General features: G+C 42.5%; 1 protein-coding gene across 11 annotated transcripts in view; it reads right to left on the bottom strand.

The window, feature by feature from the left end:
• Positions 1-12,920: 12,920 nt before the first annotated feature.
• Positions 12,921-18,355, bottom strand: part of ZNF438 (zinc finger protein 438) — a 59,730-nt gene continuing 54,295 nt past the window's right edge. For all 11 annotated transcript variants that reach the window (XM_080384369.1, XM_080384370.1, XM_080384371.1 and 8 more), the window contains one exon: positions 12,921-17,323. In XM_080384369.1, coding sequence (XP_080240495.1) covers positions 16,711-17,323 — 613 coding nt within the window. In that variant the 3' untranslated portion in view covers positions 12,921-16,710. The remainder of the gene's footprint in view (positions 17,324-18,355) is intronic.

The raw sequence follows: 18,355 nt of genomic DNA, 5'->3' as shown, positions 1-18,355 counted from the left end.
CTTGCCACGATGGAAAAGCAAACAGGTACAGAGCACTGCAGAGGGGTGCACTGGCTGGTTTTGCTTCTCTAATCCCATGTTGCACGTCGAGAAACTGCAGCCCCGCTTCCAAAGTTGTAAATTTTTACTTCAAGTCAAAGAAGGGTCAGTTTGGTTTTGGTCTTGCCCAGACATCCCTTCCCATGGAAAGCAAGGGAGAGAGCAGAGCAGCTCGGCTTGCGTCCAGCAGTGCGAGAGCTGGGAACCATGCCCTTGCGTCCGGCCTTGCGTTGGAGGGCAGCGTGCTCTGTGAACTTCGCAAATTATCAGGCAACCTTAGCTGAAATACTTAAACCAGCAGCAAGCTGCATTTCTCTTGAATTCTGTATGGGAGTATCACCAGGCTCCTTCAAACAAAATGTTGCAAAAGGAGCATCAGGATGCTATAAACAACCCAAAGTGATGGCAAACAGATGTTTTGTTCAGCCCTCAGAGAAGCACTGTGCACCGCTGCCCACAGCCCTCACCGGCGGCCTCAGGACCTGGGGGACCCTGAGCCATCGGGAGGATGACCAGGCACCCTCTGCCTCAGGGTGTGGAGCCCCGTGTGGATTGGAGACCCTAGCCGTGGGCACGGGGGGATGCGTGGGGGTGGGCTTTGCGGAAACCGATTCTTTCCCAGCTGCTGCAGCCGCGTTAATAGAGGACTGCCTGGAGCCGTGGGGCTTTCCCCCCGTTAACATCTTATTATGATGAAAGGAGCAGTTTATACCTCCCAGAGTTATTGCTTCCAGGCTGTCTGTAAACTCAGGTGAAACCTTGCATCTGGTTCGGGTTTTCAGGCTTTCCGTTGCAGTGGAGAGGACAGGACCATAATTTGTGTGTGAGGAGAGCGGGGCTGCAGGTGGGCTGGGATGGGGGGCTTGCCACCTGCCGAGCTGGGGCCACCAAGCCTGTGCCTGGCATCTGCCATGCACAGCTTGCCGACCCCTCTCCCCTGCGATGCGATGCGGCACGGAGCTGCTGGTGCTGGCATGCCGAGGTGTTGGGCACAGCCATGCACGGGGCTGCGGGAGGGGAAGGGGTCAGGGTTTTCTCTGAGATCTGTCAGAGCATCAGGGTGGGCTGCTCCACAGCACGGGGTGCAGAGGGGCTTTGCAGCTGGTGGCACTACAAAGCCCACGAGAGAGCTCTCTCACCCCTAATATGCTGCAGTTCAGCTCAGGCTCCCAGCACAGCCCTGGCAGGTGATGAATTTGAAATAAGATTTTCAAGATCAGAGTCAGAAATCAATAAAATCCATCAGCTAGGATCTGGCAGCTGTCCGAAACAACAGGTTACAGCAGCTGATGAATACTTTAAGGTGGGGGAAATGAATTAAAAATAAGACCAAATATGATCAGAAAGCATGCTCTCCAGCTGCTAACCCTACAGGAGAGCAAAGCCCGAGAGAAATAACTACATTCAGGTACACTCCTTAAAACACAGGTAGAGCAACTGCTTCAAGGATGGATAATGCATTTATATGATGGGCAGATCATGCTGCATGCTACCAAATAGCTCCTTGTTCAAGTTTTGACTGCACGATTTTGTGATTCCTAAAACTGAATTATCAGCTCCAGTATTAGTTCTGAAATCCACTTTAAATATCCCTCATCCACCCCTCTGCAATAATCTTTTGGTGATACTTGCACCAGTTGAGTAAATAAAGGCTTCAGTGAAATACTGTCAATACTCATGACTCTCAGCCCCAGCAGGGATGCTTTTGGAAGCCGAGTGCTTGAGCTTGCCTCAGCAGCATCACCTTGCAGGTGGGACATGCAATAGGACATGCTCTGGCCTGGGAAGCATTTGGGAAGCCCCACAGCCTCCAGCATATGAGCACATGGCAGAGGCCTCTGTCTCCATCATTTTCATTTCCAGCCAAAGCCAAAAGCAGCGGGATTTAAGCCAAAAAGTGTTAAATACAGCCAAGAAAGGCAGCAGAACGCCAACATGTCTGGGATGGAGGGGTGGCCACTGAGGCAAGCCTGGGAAAATCGGAGTAACCTCCACCCTCCAGGAGAAGAGTGGGAGTTTCCCAACTTGTCCAGCATGGGCTGGGACACAGCACTGGGACCTGCTGCTGTGAAGCCAGGCTGGGTGGGGAAGCCATGGACTTCACTTTCACAGAAAGCATTGACCCAAAGCCTGCAAGACAGACACGCGGCAGTCTGCGAGAATTAATTTGTCATGAATTGGTAACACCAGCCAGGTACCTGCATGGCTGCATTTCCCCCTGCGTTGCACAGGTCACCCACGGAAGGAAACCCTGCAGTCACCTGTGGACTGCAAGAATGGAGCTGCAAATTCCTGCGCTTACTTCCCCAGAGAGTCACAGAGAGAGTTGGGGTGGGTGGGCAAATGAAGCCTTTGTGGTCAATGGATGAAAAGCATACAAAATATTGGCAAGGACATCTGTTTCCAGCTGTGCTCGATAACTTTAGTGGGCTCCGAATGACTAGAAAGATAATTTCAGGAAAGGAGGCGCTGACGTGGCCAGTGTTCCTGGAGATGTTTCTGGCTCATTACAATCTTTGTGTGTTACACTAAATAAACCACTTAAAATGACATTGTTGCTATTTAAAGGGATTATAAAAATTGATCATCAGAAAACATCTAATAGGCCTCTGATGAAAAGTCAAAGAGAACAGACATAAAACCAGATTTTTGCAGCACGTCACTTGCTATCTTCTGTATTGTTGCAAGAAGTTTCACTGAAAAATAAAACCACCTGGAGGAAAGATTTTGTTCAGTTAAGGCTGGCCTGCATACAAAGATTTTTCTCCTGGCCTTGCACAGGCACTTTATAAACAATTGTTTTCTGAAACAGTCTATCGATCTTCACCGATTACTGATACTGATGCCACATGCCAGGAGCCTGCCTGTCCTCCTGGTGGTGCAGAGGACTTGAGAACAGCAAAACTGCCCATTTCCCCAGACAGCCGTGACTGGCCGCGCAGCCAGCCAAAGCAGCACCAGTTCCAGCAATAAGGCAATTCCAGCAAATGGAGATGTATGATGTAGGGGAGCCACCTGCAAAAGCCCACACAAAAGTGCTCCCCAGAAACCTTCCAGCCTTGTAAACCTCTCACAGGCCCCTGAAGGCTATAAATCGTGCAGAGTCTCCCACAACTGTTTCAAAACACTTAATGTTTTCCTTCTGCTCTGCAGTTTCCCTGCCCACAGTGGGGATCTCTGCACCCACCTGACACCGAGCCTGGCTGAGTATTGCTCCACAAGCCAAAACCCACTATGGAATTGAGCTAAATTGTCTTAGCCGATGCCTGTCTAGGTAAGACATCGATGCCACTTCATAATGACTTGATTTATTTTAAAGTAAAAAGGGGAAAAAAACAAGCAATTGCAAATATCTGAATCAGATTTTCAATTTCTAATGTGAAGCTTTAAGAAATCAGTGAAACAGGTTAATGTCATCAGCTGAGCTGAAGAACTTATGAGGCACAAGCCACATAACATAATGTTATCTCCATAAACATAAAAATGCTATTTAAAAACCAGCATCCCAAAGAGAAAAAGCTTGTAAGGAAGATGCCTCGCCCTGTCACCTCAGAGAGGGTAGGCAGGAGTAAGCACTGAATGAGTTACTGAAAACAAAACTGCTTGGCAAGGCAAAGTGAACTCTTACAGGTAAGGAGGTGTAGGGATGTGGACAAACCCAGTTAGATCCTGCAAAGGAAGTTAAATGGGAATGGGAATGTAAGACTGGAAGTGCCCATATCCCACCTGAAAAAGATTCTGTCGCACAGAAACTGGGAATGACCAGCCTGTCTCTGCTGCAAAACATCTACCAAGGAGCATAAACATGTGAGCCAAAAATACATCACATAGAGGGAAATCCGAGCAATCTCCACAACTGTACTCACTTTAGTCTGCCCTCAATATTGAACTACGATTTGGAAACATTTATGAAGCCAAAAGATAATGAAAAACCTGTATATACACACCTCCTGAAGTCGTCTACCCTCAACCTAATCTCATACCATTCTTCAGTGAAGACAACCGACCCTTTGCCCGGTGGGGTGTGCTGGGTGTAAGCTCCCGGCACCTCAGTGAGGAGGTGCATATAGAAACTGGTGATTCAACCAAGTACTTCTGTGGTGGGCAGAAGACGGCTGTGGGCTGTGCTGAGACGGCAGCCATCAGGTAAAGATGGGTACCACCGTTTTGGAAGGTTCAACATTTCAAGTTATTTTATTTAATACCTTTATTAAACAGGTAGAAGAATCCTAAAGAAATCTGTGTATCTGGCAGAGTTAGTTGGTACTGTAAGGGTGATGGGAACACTGAAACACTACGTATGAGACTTAGCTGACTTTCTGGGTTGGAATATTGGAAACGGATTAAATTTGATTGCACCAGCTCTACATCATGCACCTGGAGACACGTAAGTGGAAATGTAGCTTTCACATGGGGACTTGTTATTTGGCTTTGACAGCGAAAGAGGAAGGCTATTAGCTCACAACGATTACCAGCTACCAGAGCAATGAGGCAGTAAGGAAGGAGATCAAACTTTATGACCTGAGAAGTTTATTCCTTTTGCTCTGAGCCTCACCCACAATCACTCAGGCTTTCTTCTACAAGGTGCTGAAACAGCCCCATTTCCCCCCACTGCCTGCACACACACACACACACACACACACACCCACCCCCCGGCAGCGAGAGCCCCCGGGGCTGTTTGCAGGGGTAGCTGGTCTCTCCTCATGCACCAGCTCAGGACACCCACAGCTAATGCGGAGAACAAGAGACAATGAAATAAAACCACGTGAACCCTTGTACCCATCTCTGAAGCCTGGCCGAGACCGTAAGCCATCCTTGCAGGTGGGAAGTGAAAGCAATGAGCTGCTCTTCCCAACCTTCCACCATCTTCAGAATCCTTTCCCCCTTTGGCACTGGTGTCCCAGGGCTCAGGGGTGAAGGACAGGGCTGCGTGCTCCCCGCCGCTGCTCCTTAACCAACGCGCTTTGAATGCTGAAGTATCAAAGTGCAGCAAACTGAACTTTACGTTATTATTTTAACATAAAGCCTGCACCAGCTTTCACTAGCGAAACATTTCATATGGGATAAAAAGTATTCTGTTCCCAGCAACGAGTCATGTTTTTCTTATTTGGACACCAAAGGAGCCTGCAAACAGCTCTGACGGTGGTAATGCCATGCTTGGGACAGCTGCAGCTCAGCAGCGATGGAAAACACTGAAATAACAGTGGTAGGCTTGGTGTGCTTGTACTGCTCCCCTTCAGTGGATATACGACCCCCAAAGGACAAGGGATTCCACTATAGGCCCAAGGGTGCACTTCAGCCAACTTTGACGCTCAGCTTTACCACCTAGTAAAAAAACACATGGTGTTTTGTTTGTTCATTTCTAATATTTTTTTTAAAGTTTCTTATACGTTGAATTTTGCTGGAATTTGCTGGGATTTTGCTGGAAAGGAGTGCTGCACACAGACAGGAGGGGGATACAGCTCGGACAACACAAAACACTCTTTGCCACAGCACACCTGAACACCAAACTGCTATTACATTTTCAAGGCTATTTCTCAAAGCATACTTCAGTCTTTCTCTATTTGAAATCCCTAAAAATACTTCCAGACCTGCTTAACTATTTCTCCCAGACCTTCTATAAAACATTAATCAATAACCAATACTACAGGTAGGAAAACTGCATATGGTAAAAAAATCTAAAGCAAACAATGTACTTTTCAAGTCTACAAGAAAGAAACCATTCTGTGGCCATCCATGGCCATCCATTCTTCAACCAGTATTTTCTATTTAGTATTAAGTACTGCTACTCTTTGCAAAGACTGAGATTTTTTACAGATTTTGGTAAAGAAAACAGCAACAAGGATTTTTTTTCTGCTTTCTGCCCAAGCAGCCCACACCCCTCACCCCACTGCAGCAGGCACCAGTGCAGCCTGTGCACTGTGCACCTGCGCAGCCTTCGCGTGGGGTGTGACCATGTGGCAAAGAGCAAACGGGAGGGGAAGAAAAGCTCCCCAGTGAATTTAACCTGAGATGAGGAACCAAATACTCTTTCCTTTTCATCCCTTCCAGTGACTTTGGCAGACACAAAAAAATTATATACCTTTCCAGTTATCTTTGTTTACCTTTGTTCTTAACAAATACCCAGCTCTGGAAATACTTCTGAATTTCTTCAACTCCCCTCCAGGTTTTATTGCCCTGGTTCAGTACATTCTGCCAACTTCAGTTTGCTGGGTGAATTCAAGCAAATTTATTCCAACTTGTATTGTAATTGCATACAGCATTTAACCTCTTTCTTCATATAAAAGTAACTAAAACTACTCCTTGGTTTTCCTCTCAGTTTAGGCTTCTTGACAGAACTTCACTCTTCATCCCATAATTACTGATGGTTGCAGGATAATAACCTACTAGTGAGGACATTCACTGAAGCCCAGGTAAGGTTCTTCTACTGGGATTTCTTGTCTTGTTGTTCAGCTCACTGTAATCAGCACAAGGAACAGGATTTTTCTTGCTACACAAAATTTTCTCATGAATTAATGAGAACAGATAAGGTACACTGCCCCACACAGCTCAAATTAATTCTCCCTTTTCACTGTATGCTCATGTATAGTTGCCCAGTGCCACAGCCATTGGCTAATGGGCAACCATCATATGCCAGAGGGGGCTGGTGGTCACAGCTTCCACAGCGTGGGCATCGGTCCTGCTGAGGCTTGCAATGAGAATACCGTTAACTGCCACAGAAATACCCAAAATGTCTCAAAAGGAAGTCTTTGCAGGATCCGCTCTAGTCACCTACCGGCACCGGCTGCAGCGCAGCTCTCTGTAGGCAGCTTCTCCTGGAGGCTCCTCTGCCTGGGGGCAGCACCGTGGCCCCTGCCCACCACCCACCGCCGGCTCAACAGCAGTGTAAATCGAGTCTGAGCAGCTACGGTCACAAGGGAAACACAGAGGCTGGGACAGGGGACTGCAAGGACCAGGACTTGGCACTCCTGGCTCTGCGCTTGGCTTACCTGGGAGCAGGCAAGCAGAGATGCATGGCAACCTTGGCCCCTGCTGAATCAATCTCACTCCTGACACACATTAGCCTTTTGTGGTCTACGAAAATGTTTCCAATATATAATATTAATATTCCACGGGTTGAAATACGGAGCAGCTCAAAGTTCTCCCACCCAATTACAATTCTGGCCATTAGTACAGCAAGCTATTAAAACCAAGTTAAAGAAGGAAGGTGGCTGCATTTACTATGCCGCTTTATTTCTCAGAAGCTTGGCATTTAGAAATAAATTAATCACTTCCATTTGACAGTGAGCAAAGCATAGTTTGCTGTGTTGTCTGAAACCCTTGAGAAGGATTTGGATACATTTAAAGGTTTATTAGACTAGTGACAGGGTTTGCCTGTACAGAGCAAGGATGCTGCGAGGCTGTGCTGAATTGATACTGATGCGTATTAAATCTAACAGTGATATAACGAGGGGCAGGAAACTTGAAAGGTGAAAAGGTGATTGACAAGAGACTTAAGGCTTCATTACAATGGCTCTTTTTTATTTATATTTTTTTTTAACTGGAGACTTCTGTCACCGTAAATTGAAGATTCAATTGCTTCACAGACTTCACAGCAATTAAAGTTCTCGCATCTATTCTCCACAGCAAAGCCCTACTATGGCATTATGGCAAAGAAAAGAACATTGCACAGAAATGCTGCAGAGACCTGAGCAATGATTCCAAGTGACTAACTTCGTGCCAGCACTTCTCTCCTACCTCAGGGAGAGCTGCTCTTCTCAGTCCTCCAAAGCTAAAAGAGTTAATGTTTTCTTCTGGTTTGAAAGTTCTTCTAAATAATACTGCAGTTTCACATCAGAGCAGCTGAACAGCAAGTCCACTCCATCATGAATTTTACCTGAAAGTAGTTACTTATATTTAGATAGCCTGCACATGTTGGGGATTTTTTTGTTGATTTTTTCTCAAGGCTTCATTAAGCTGTGTTTACAGTTCGTTCTCTTTTTAATTTCTTCCAGCCTGAAGTTTTTTAAAACCACTGCCACATTTTAGGTACTCTAAAAATATTTTTACTAACAAACCCCTAAATTTTCCTTTAAGCGAGAACGAATCCTAATAACTTCATGAGCTAGGAAGCTTTAAAGCCCAGGACACTTTCTCATGCCTCACAGCAGCCATATCTCCTAGAACAAAACCTTCTTCAATGCTGAGTAAACAATAATGTACTTCCCCCCCCCCCCCCCCCCCCCTTAAATCTAACTTGTGGATTTATCATCTTACTTGCCTTGGACACAAGTGCAGAAGGGGAATTATTTTTCACAGCTGACAGTGGGAATGCGGAGCCCAGGAGGCAGAGCGCCCCAGAGACCTGACAGGCTGCTTGAACTGTGCCTGAAAAATGTGATTCATCTGAACGCTGCAGAGAGAAGGGGGAAAAAAGGATGAGCCTAATTGGTTCTGACTACAGAAGTCAGATCTCGGTTTTCTCTAGAGAAGCGCATTGCAGGAAACACTATTGGTGAACCTGGATCCCTTTTAGAAGGGCCAATTTAATCAAGCACTACAGTCATTTAAGAATATGACACTGTTAGGAGATTTACATAGAATACTTGTCAGCAAAAAAACTATCAAATGTTTGTCATTAAGTGACAATGATTGAATCATTTGGGAGAAAGAAGATAGGTATTAACGGTAGCCAAAGGGAGCGGTTTCGCATACAACAAAGCTTCAGAACAGACAGTTTGTTGAGCACTAATTCAAACCCAGATCGACAAAATGAAAACACAAGACAAAAGCTCAAAGAATAAAGGATGCCTACCACGGATGTATGGGAACGATTTATTATCTAGCGATGGACAAAATGAGTCTGGCATCAGAATACCCTCTTATGCCATACGTGACGCTAAATGTTGCTAAATGCCAACTCCTGGCTGCGGTGCAGAGCTTTTGTTGCGTAGCATCCCCAGGACAGCCGAGGCACAGCCGGGAGGCTCCCTTCATGCTTGAGGCGAGCAGGTACAGAAACTGCATCAGATTTACCCTGCGTTCCTCTGCCCACGTGTGGAGCTTTCAGATAGATCCTCTAAGGGCTTCAGGCTTCTCATTTTTTTTCAATCTCTCACCTTACATAAGCACTTCATTTATCAGAAAGGAAGGGGAAAAAATCTATTCTATGTTGAAATAGACTGCCACCTGCATTGCTTCCTAATGTAAGCAAATCCCAGTGGAAAGGTTTAGCACCAGACTTTTCTGCTGGACCAATAAATCACTCTCAGAAATATTGTTTAAACCCTACATGTGGTGTTAACCAGCAGGAGTAGCATGTTTTTTAGAAGAAATTCCAACAATTAATCCAGTTTCCTGGAAGAACTCAGGTGGCTACTGTGTATTTCAGGGTTCAGATAAGCCACAGATATATTAGCAATAAATAATGACACTGTTACTGAATTTTAATGAAAGAAACATAACTGGAATGCACCCTACAGTGTGACACCTACACGCAACGTAAAAATGTTCCAGACTTAACCCTTTTAAAATTTTGCGTGTGATCGTGCATGCACGTATAAGACACTGGAAACATTGCTCTTTAAAGACAGGAGACTATTACCCTGTGCAGATATCGCAGCTGTCTCCCAGAGTGCCAGTATCCCATCCATTTATCAACCCAGCTGCCTCACAAGGTAAAAATAAAATGCTGCTTTGAGTTTAACAGGCTGCAACTGACTTACAAAGCACGGCTGGGCTCTGCTGTACTGTGCTCAGGAGAGTCTAAAAAAGTGGATTAGGAAAGCAGCACATAAAGCAGCTTAAACCCACGAATTCTCCCCTGGAAAATTTCCTCTCCAATTATTCACTTAAGAGAGTAAGAGAACTTTCAAACTGTCTGTAACACTTGTCTATAGTTTGCTGCAATTTCTTTCAACTAACTTAAACAATTTAAATGGCCTGAATTGTAGAGCCAGTTCCCTTTAAAAAATGTCTTCTCGCAAACTTTGATTAGCTCTAGAGCAAAGACGGCAGATGACTTTAAATGGCATGAAGGTGGATTTATTGGCAAGAGTGTCAAGTTTGCACTTAGCAAGGAATTGGCAGATAGCAGAAAACGGCTGGACAGGATTCAAACTCCAAGGACTCAGAGCTGAAAAAGCATTTATTTGAATAGCAAAGTACAGCAGCGTATTTACTTCAGTTAAAATTAATAAAAGCTTTTAACTAAAAACATGAAGAAATTGTACTTCCAGTGGAAAGCAACTGCATTGCTGCAAAGGTATGGTCACAGGGATATTTAATGCTTTCCTCCCTCACCGTGTCATTTATTGCTTCTAGCAACAGGAAGGTATACTGATCTCCTTGATCGGGTGTTATGTTCAGAAGTCAGATTAAACTTGAAGCTGCACAAAATTTCTTAGTATACAGGAAATAAAATGCTTTACTTTTGTCCTAAATCAACTGTAGAAAAAAGTAGTATATTCACTGCATGTGAAAGGCAAAGAGCCTGAAGTCCCAGAAGAAGCAGAGCAGTCAAGGGAGCGTAAGCGGCTTTGTGCAGGAGGACAAGAGGCTTGGCCATGGTCTACAACAAAACCAACAGGGTTTTGTGCCCAAGTTAAGTTCTCACTACTGAAGGATCTCCAGCTGAAACTCTAACTTTATTTGGGTTTAGGAGGGTTTTTTTTTTGTCCCAAGTTTTGTGCTGTCTTTACAACTGACATACACTCACTTGTGACAATGCTCCAAGTATCAGCTACCACACTGGCGCCTTGCTCACGCTCACAACTCCACCACAGCTGAGGGACCAGTGGGAACAGCAGCAGAAATGGTTATCAAAAAGCCGAACACTGTCCTGCTCCCAGGCTGGTGCTAAGCCCTGCTTCGGACTGGCCCAGCTGACCTCTGGGGTCCCCTGCAACCAATGTTTTTCTGAAACATTCTGCAAAACAGAACTCACAACTACTCCATCCCGGGCTTTTGGCTAGTAGCAAAGATGCCAGACAATGCTGACTTTGTTGAATTACACGTTTATGAACTGCATTCAGCCAGAACAGCTCACAGAGTATGCTGAAAAGGCAGAGTGGCTAGGAAGAGCAATACAAAAAGCAAAAGTAAAAAGGCAAAAAGAGGGAAAAGAAAGAGGAAAGAAAGAAGTACCTCAGTCACAGCATCTCTGAATTGCTGCTTTATACCATCACATCTGCATCAAGACAGTTTTATGGAATTTCTGTGATTCTATTCTATGACTAACTAGGCAATGGGACATTCTAGTCTTTTACAACTGCTAGATATAAAGACTCCAAATCACATTTAGCAGCTGCTTTTTCTTGTAGAAAGAGTTAACTTTCTTCCCTACTACTTATCAGTGCTGTATCTGCAGGAAAGAGAGTGAGCCATTTTCCTATTTTGCTAAGCACAGATGCAGCATTTGATTATACTTTTATGGACTAAAGCTAAAAGATGGCTTTCCTCAGAAAACCAGGCAACCACATTTCAAGTCTGGCAGCAGCTAGTCTCAGCAGCCAGCATGTGGCTCACCGAACTACAAGCATGTAGTTGAGACACCAAAAGGACATTTACAAAGTCAGCTACACCATTTGGAAGAGCTTGTGCCCAAGGAGACCGAGGGTACTCCAGCCTGACATACCTCAACAGGGAGCAGACTCTGGAACCATGTAACCACAGAGGGTAGAAGCGAGAAGTTCAGACTAAGGCTCCAGGACACTTCCACATATACAGACCATCAAAGGCTAGTCATACCGGAGCTTGACTTTACATTCAATACGTTATGCCAACCTTTATTATTACTATTTCCTTCACATATTTCTTTGCCTTCCCTCCACTGAATTATGCTGTGAGTCCTCTAGAAAGCGTCTGAGTTATCTACATCGTTTGGACCATGATCTGGACTGGCACAACAGTAGAAATATTTAACAAAATTCAAGTCAAAGAGAAGGTATGGACATTTTTTAATACTTACTTCTCTTGGCCACTTGAAATAACACTGGATAAGAACGAAGTACCTACCAGTAGAAGACCTATCATTCAGAAATTTCATCTACAGTGGTATAATTGTGCAGAGAAATCCACATATGGGACAGTTTGCTTATGTGTCTCTTTCCAGTAAATTTTCTTTTCACTGATTTCATCTGTTATTCTAGATTAAAATTGGAAGTTCCTGCAAAATAACTTCAGAATAATGTTTCTGGATTTTTCAGCAGCAGAAATCATAATTCATTCCATCACTTCTAATGCTTACATGGAAAAGTCAATAAAAGGCAAAAAAAATGGAAGGGAGAAAGCTTCCTTTGTACTCGACAGCACCAGATCTATCATATTTTAGAACACCACTGGTACTACTACATCAATAAAATTGTCAAACAAAGCACAAGTAGAGAAGTATGCTGTTGTCATTTTTTTGGATTTCTGGAAGGTTTGTCAATACGGTATTAGAAGTTCACTCAAGTCTGAAAACCAAATTATTTTTACACTCAAATTTGCAGTTTCTACTTTGGAACCGCAGAACAGTCAGCCACACAAAGTCATACACTGAAGCCCAAAGCTTGCAGGTTGCCCCACATTGTGCACGTATTTGTAAAGCCACCAAGACTATTTTGATTCCATGGACATGTCTGCCTGTACAGAGAAAGGAAGTAAACACATTTTTTCCTAAAACTTGCTTGCAGGCTCAGGTCTTCTTCAGTATTCCTAACCAAGAAAAATTACGGCAATTTAATAAAACGTGGAGAAAATCCTACAATGTGACAGATCAGCTACAAAAGCACACACTGAAATGAGGACAACCTTTAAGCCATCAGAATTTTCTTCATGAGACCACATTTTTTCTGTGTCACACTCAGCACACAGAGATTTTCATTTTTCACAGCTATAAGGAATTTGACAAGTAAACCTACTACAGTTAATAGCATTTTAATCTTTATGCATAATAATCACAAACCTACATTGTACAGGTTTGATAATAATAACTGACAGCTGAATTTGAAGTATACATTTCGTTCCAAAATAGATGCACATGTAGGTGGATGTGTTGTAGAAATATAATACGCTACACGGCTGAGCCCAGATAAGCTGGTGATTCTCAAACGTCAGCATCATCTGCACAAAGTCAGGGTTGAAATCTGCTCTCTTAAATACCTGTTCATCCCTCTTACGACACTTTCTCTAAGGAGCTCAGTGAATAGCAGATAAAATAAGTATCTAATGAGGTATGACAGAAACTCTGATGGAGCTAAACAGCAGACATCTAAATTCTAATAAATAAATGAAGTAAAACATTTACTGCCAGCAACTATGTCAAGTTAGCCATAGGAAACTGTAGCTCTGCAGCTGGAGAAGGGCAATACTCTGCAAGCCAGAGAAGCAATGGAACTCCTCCAGCTTTGATTATTTATGGTGTGATGATGAAGGAACAACTTTCCATGTGAGGAACAGCTTTAAAGTTGAACAGTGAAGCTGAAACAAAGATTTAATGAAAAATCAGAGGGGAAAAAAACCTACAGCTACAAAACCAATAACATTAGTTTTAACAACTTAAAAATATAATTTATGTGCAAAATCAGATGTTAACTTGTCCAGCTTCAAGGTAAACAGCAAACTGTATTCATAACAACCCTTCTGCTGAACAGCAAACATGGAGCACTATTTAACGTTGCTGTAAATAAGGCTCACTTTATACCTCAAAATGTTATCAAAATGAACACAAATGCAAAACAAACACATTTTAAACAAAGGACACATCTGTATTTAATGCAAAGCTATTTTCAAAAATCCCAACCTTTCACAATCTACCATAATCGTAATAGCCTGAAACATAAGAATGCTTTCAGGCTCAGAAAAAAAGGCTTCTAATTTTAAACATTTATGAGGACACTGAGAAGTGGCTTCGAACCCTGCTTTAAAACATGTTTTCAGGTTTTAAGTTGCTGAAAGCTGAGACCCCTTTACCCATTTGGCCTGGACTAGAGAAAGGGAGAGAAGCATAACAATACCATGAAGACTGTACACGAAAATTTCCATTTGAAATAGCATGCAACCCGCTCCTTATCCCAAACCTCCTTCCTCCCACCATCACTGTACCTTCTCCTCCTCCTGCAGGAAATGAAAGGGAGTGACTCTTCTTGCCTGATAATCACCACCAAACGACATATCTACACCACTGGCTCTGATGCACCACCATTTTTAACAAATACTTTTTGAAAATATTTTTGTAAGACAACTCTGCCATCATTGGTTCTGCTCCTGAACAGGAGGGACTCTGTCTTAGAGCTGCATTCATTTCAGCACATACTAAACTAGACCAAGGGATGGGTGATTTTTCAAGAAAGGTGATTTAATGGCCAATTTAAATAATGAACTAGATCGTTTAAACCTTTTAAATGCTTTTTGCCCAACTCTTCAAATGCATTCTTTATGCTGGGAATGAACTTCCCTTTGACGTATTATAACTACGTGAAGGAGGAATTGTTCTCATGTTTCTGTTTCAGAGAAAACACCAAGTTGTTTGATTTTGAAAGTTAAAGGATTAAGTTTGAGGGAAAAAATGCCTCAAAATGCAAACACACTCTACTAGGTTAAATACAGTCTCAGTTTGATATGAAACACTGACTTTAAAATTAGCTATTCCTTTCCAAATATGCCATACTCCTCCATCTATCCCTTGCAAATAAATATGAATATATTGTAAGCATTAAAAGATGGGTGTGTCTGTCAAGAATAAGAACAAGTAGTATTTTTAAAGTAGTTCAGCATACAAAAGTAACATATGGAACAAAAGAAACAACCACAAATATGTATTTATAACAACAGACAGTAGGAAGGAAGTTTTGGAAATCCACAGGGATTCTTCCACCTTACCAAGCACCTGTACAGTCCCATAAGCATTTTCCTTTTGTCTTTTATTTTTCTTGGCTCCAGTCTTATAGTTCAACTCCAGGGCAAAGCACCATACCACAAAATACTACATTCAAAACTGTTAGCTCATCAAAATTGCCTTTACTGTTTTAAAACAGAACACATACACAAAATATTGCTACAGCCTTTGGAATCCCACTCGGAAAACACAACATTTTTAGATCCCTTTGCATGTTCTCATGACCACAATTATTGCAAAACAGTGCGGGGCGACCCAGGACATTTTAGGAATGACTCTTTCATCATTGCAACCCTTCAATTACAGTTTGACTACAAGAATAAATGAACAGAGTAGCACTGTAGAGACAGTCCTGGTGTATTTGTCAGTTTGCCCTCTGAGGTGCTCTGGCATCTGTTGCACTGTGATACAGTGATTTCTTATACTGCCTCCATTATTGCTCCCAAAACAATTCAGAGGTACATAAGGCTTTAAGTAAAAGCAGTTTAAACACCAATTTCAAACGAGATTCAATGGTTTCAATGACCTTTTCATCAAAAGTGAGCTCCAGAATCCCATCTCCTTACAGCCTGAACTGACTTGCCCCCCTGTAGACATGCCGAAATGGTCACTTACCATGCCTGCTCTGTAGCAGGGGGGGGGGGCAGAATGCACTGTTCCTTATTGCTTCACTACAGACTGCTACAGCTTTGCATCCTGGGAAAGTAACTGTTACTGGCTTCTGACATTGGAATGTTAAAGTGCTGCACAGAATTCCACTAGTACAGTAAATTTGGCAACACAAGTGAAAAAGCTTCATTACCTGCACCACAGACTTAGAAGTGAAGGAACAATTTCCCTTTAAAGCCACAGACTGGGTCAACTGCAGAGGTACAAAAGCCATATACCCAGAGTGTGAAAGGCAGAGCGCTAATGGTGTTGGCAGCAGTAGTGCTGCTGTCACAGGAGGTACAAGGAATATGCTAAAAGTTCACTGTGAAACACGCAGTCTATTGCAGAACGACAAACTTCCCAGAAGTAACCAAGTCATTACTATTTTTAAAACAAACTTACTTCTTTTTCGTAAAGCAGTCAAGCTTTGAGGTTTCCATCTTTATGGGTGGCTATTAACTCATCTTCAACCCAAAGAGCTACAGGCAAAAAAATACATGTAGATTTTTCACTTTAAAAATCCAAAGATCCTTGCTCTTACCAGAACAGAATGTAACACCTGAAAGACCTGCCAAGAACAAACCTGACAGTAATGAACATGGATGAAGACACTGAAATCAAGAAAACAAGGATTAAAAACTCTTAGATTATAGATTACAAAGCTCTAGAGTGCTGGCTGCATGTATGCACATTCAAATGATTCAGAGAACTGCACGGAAGTACGTATTTACCATAAAATCTCAAAGCACTGTTGGGACTTAAATTACACTTCCAGTCTGGTTTGTCATTTCATTCAAGATTGAGATTACTCCACATAAACTACTTTATTTCTGTGTGTATAGTATAAGTTAACTTAAAAATCTTTTTCCTTGATGTGAACCATTAGTACTGAGTATTTGCTGCTGCTAAATTCCTTAAGCATGAATTTTAAGTACAATGTTTCATAACTGGCTTGCATTTACCCATCTGGAATGATAGTGGATAAATACATTTTCTACTTTACAAAATAAAGGTTAGCTAACTAAAGAAAACCCCAACAAACCCAACAAAAAACCCCGCCTCTGAAGTGATACATCTCTTGAGTTAGTTTAGCAACACAGCAAAAAACCATAAACAATTTGGTAAGGTAGTTGATGTTTTTCATAGCACTGTAGAATTCAGCTTCAACAGTCACCATTATTAGAAAGTTTAATAATTCCTTGTTTTGTTAACAAACTAAAAATTGTCCATAAAGTGGAAGGGTCTTCACAGTTATGACGACTCTGCCAATGATTAAAAAGATCCTCTTTCCTTCCAAAAAACTGTTTGCATAAAATGCAGTTATAGCCCGCTTTAGACCAAACCTCTATTTTTTTGCTTGGTGTATCAAAACCTACATTTTGCACCTCCTTGTCTGCTTCACCACTTCCTGACTGAGTCAGTTCGCTTTTATATAATGTATCAACATTATTTTGATGGTGAAAGTGTATCTGTCTTTTCAGTTTTGGAAAAGTATAAAACTCCTCCTCATGGGCACTGCATTTTGCTAAATGTCTTCTCTCATTGCGCTGTTTCCAGAAGTGGGTTGTATGTTTGACTAGTTCCCCCTTAGCTCCTCTATTTCCTTGCAAAACTCCTTCCTTTACTCTTCCCTGGATCTCTTCTCCATGAGAGCACAATAAGTGAAACTTCATTTCACCAAAAGACTGTGCAATAAACTGGCATCGACCACATTTGATCTGTAATTTCACTTCTCCTGGGTTATGGAATAGGTCCTCAAAATTGCACTTGTTTCCCCTGTTAAAAAAAGGAAATATGAACTATTTCAGTATTAGTCATGCACAGAATAGAGATCACAATTTCTGTCCTTTTAAGCTCCAAGAGATGACATTCATGAATCATTTTTTTAATTAAAAACAGATAGTGTTGCTACAGTATCTAATTTATTTGGAACAGAAAAAAAGAAAGAGATAAAATAATAATAAGGCTGGTTAGGAAACAACTGAAACCAAATGTTATTTGACACTGCTGAGTCTAAGAACTGCCTCCAAAATTGGCCTTGGTACAAAAAAATCTTTTAACAGCACTAACCTTTTAATAAAATGTTAATAACATTTTTTTTAAGATCCAGATTTAGTGAGATCAATCCAAATACTTCTAGCTCTGTGCTAGAGAAGTGAAAATGAGTATTACCTGTAGCGTACTAAGGAGAGGAGCTGACTTGTTTACACTGAGTGATCTAAGGTCAATTTAAGGCAAAAAACCACATGTCCCACCTCCCACTCCAGGATGGAAACAATGAAACTTCAAAGGTTTGGGGTTTTTTCCTAAAACTTTGTAACAGAGTTTTTAAAAGTTTAAATACATAGTTTACAATTGGACAGCCGCTCTCACTGATTTAGGATAGCCCTGCAGTGTGAAGGAAACATATACACACGGAGCTAGCAAGTCCCTAGTTTAAGTTAAGCTAATCAAAATAAGATTTCCACAGAAACCTCCTCATAGAATCATTCAGGTTGGAAAAGGCCTCTGAGATCATCCAGTCCAACCATTAACCCAGGACTGCCAAATTCTTCACTAAACCATGTCCCCAAGCACCACATTCACACATTTTTTAAACACCTCCAGGGATGCTGATTCCACCACCTCCCTGGGCAGCCTGTTCCAATGCTTCACCACCCTTTCAGTGAAGACATTTTTCCTAATACCCAATCTAACCCACCCCTGGTGCAACTTCTTCAAGGCTGTTTCCTCTTGTCTTGTTGCTTATTTTCTGGGAGAAGAGACTGACCCCACCTGCCTACAGCCTCCTGTCAGGGAGCTGTGGAG

Source organism: Falco punctatus (genome assembly GCF_963210335.1).
Source record: "Falco punctatus genome assembly, chromosome: 4".
Lineage (NCBI taxonomy): Eukaryota > Metazoa > Chordata > Aves > Falconiformes > Falconidae > Falco > Falco punctatus.
The sequence above is the reverse complement of the archived record's forward strand: the minus strand, read 5'-3'. Positions and strand labels throughout refer to the sequence as shown.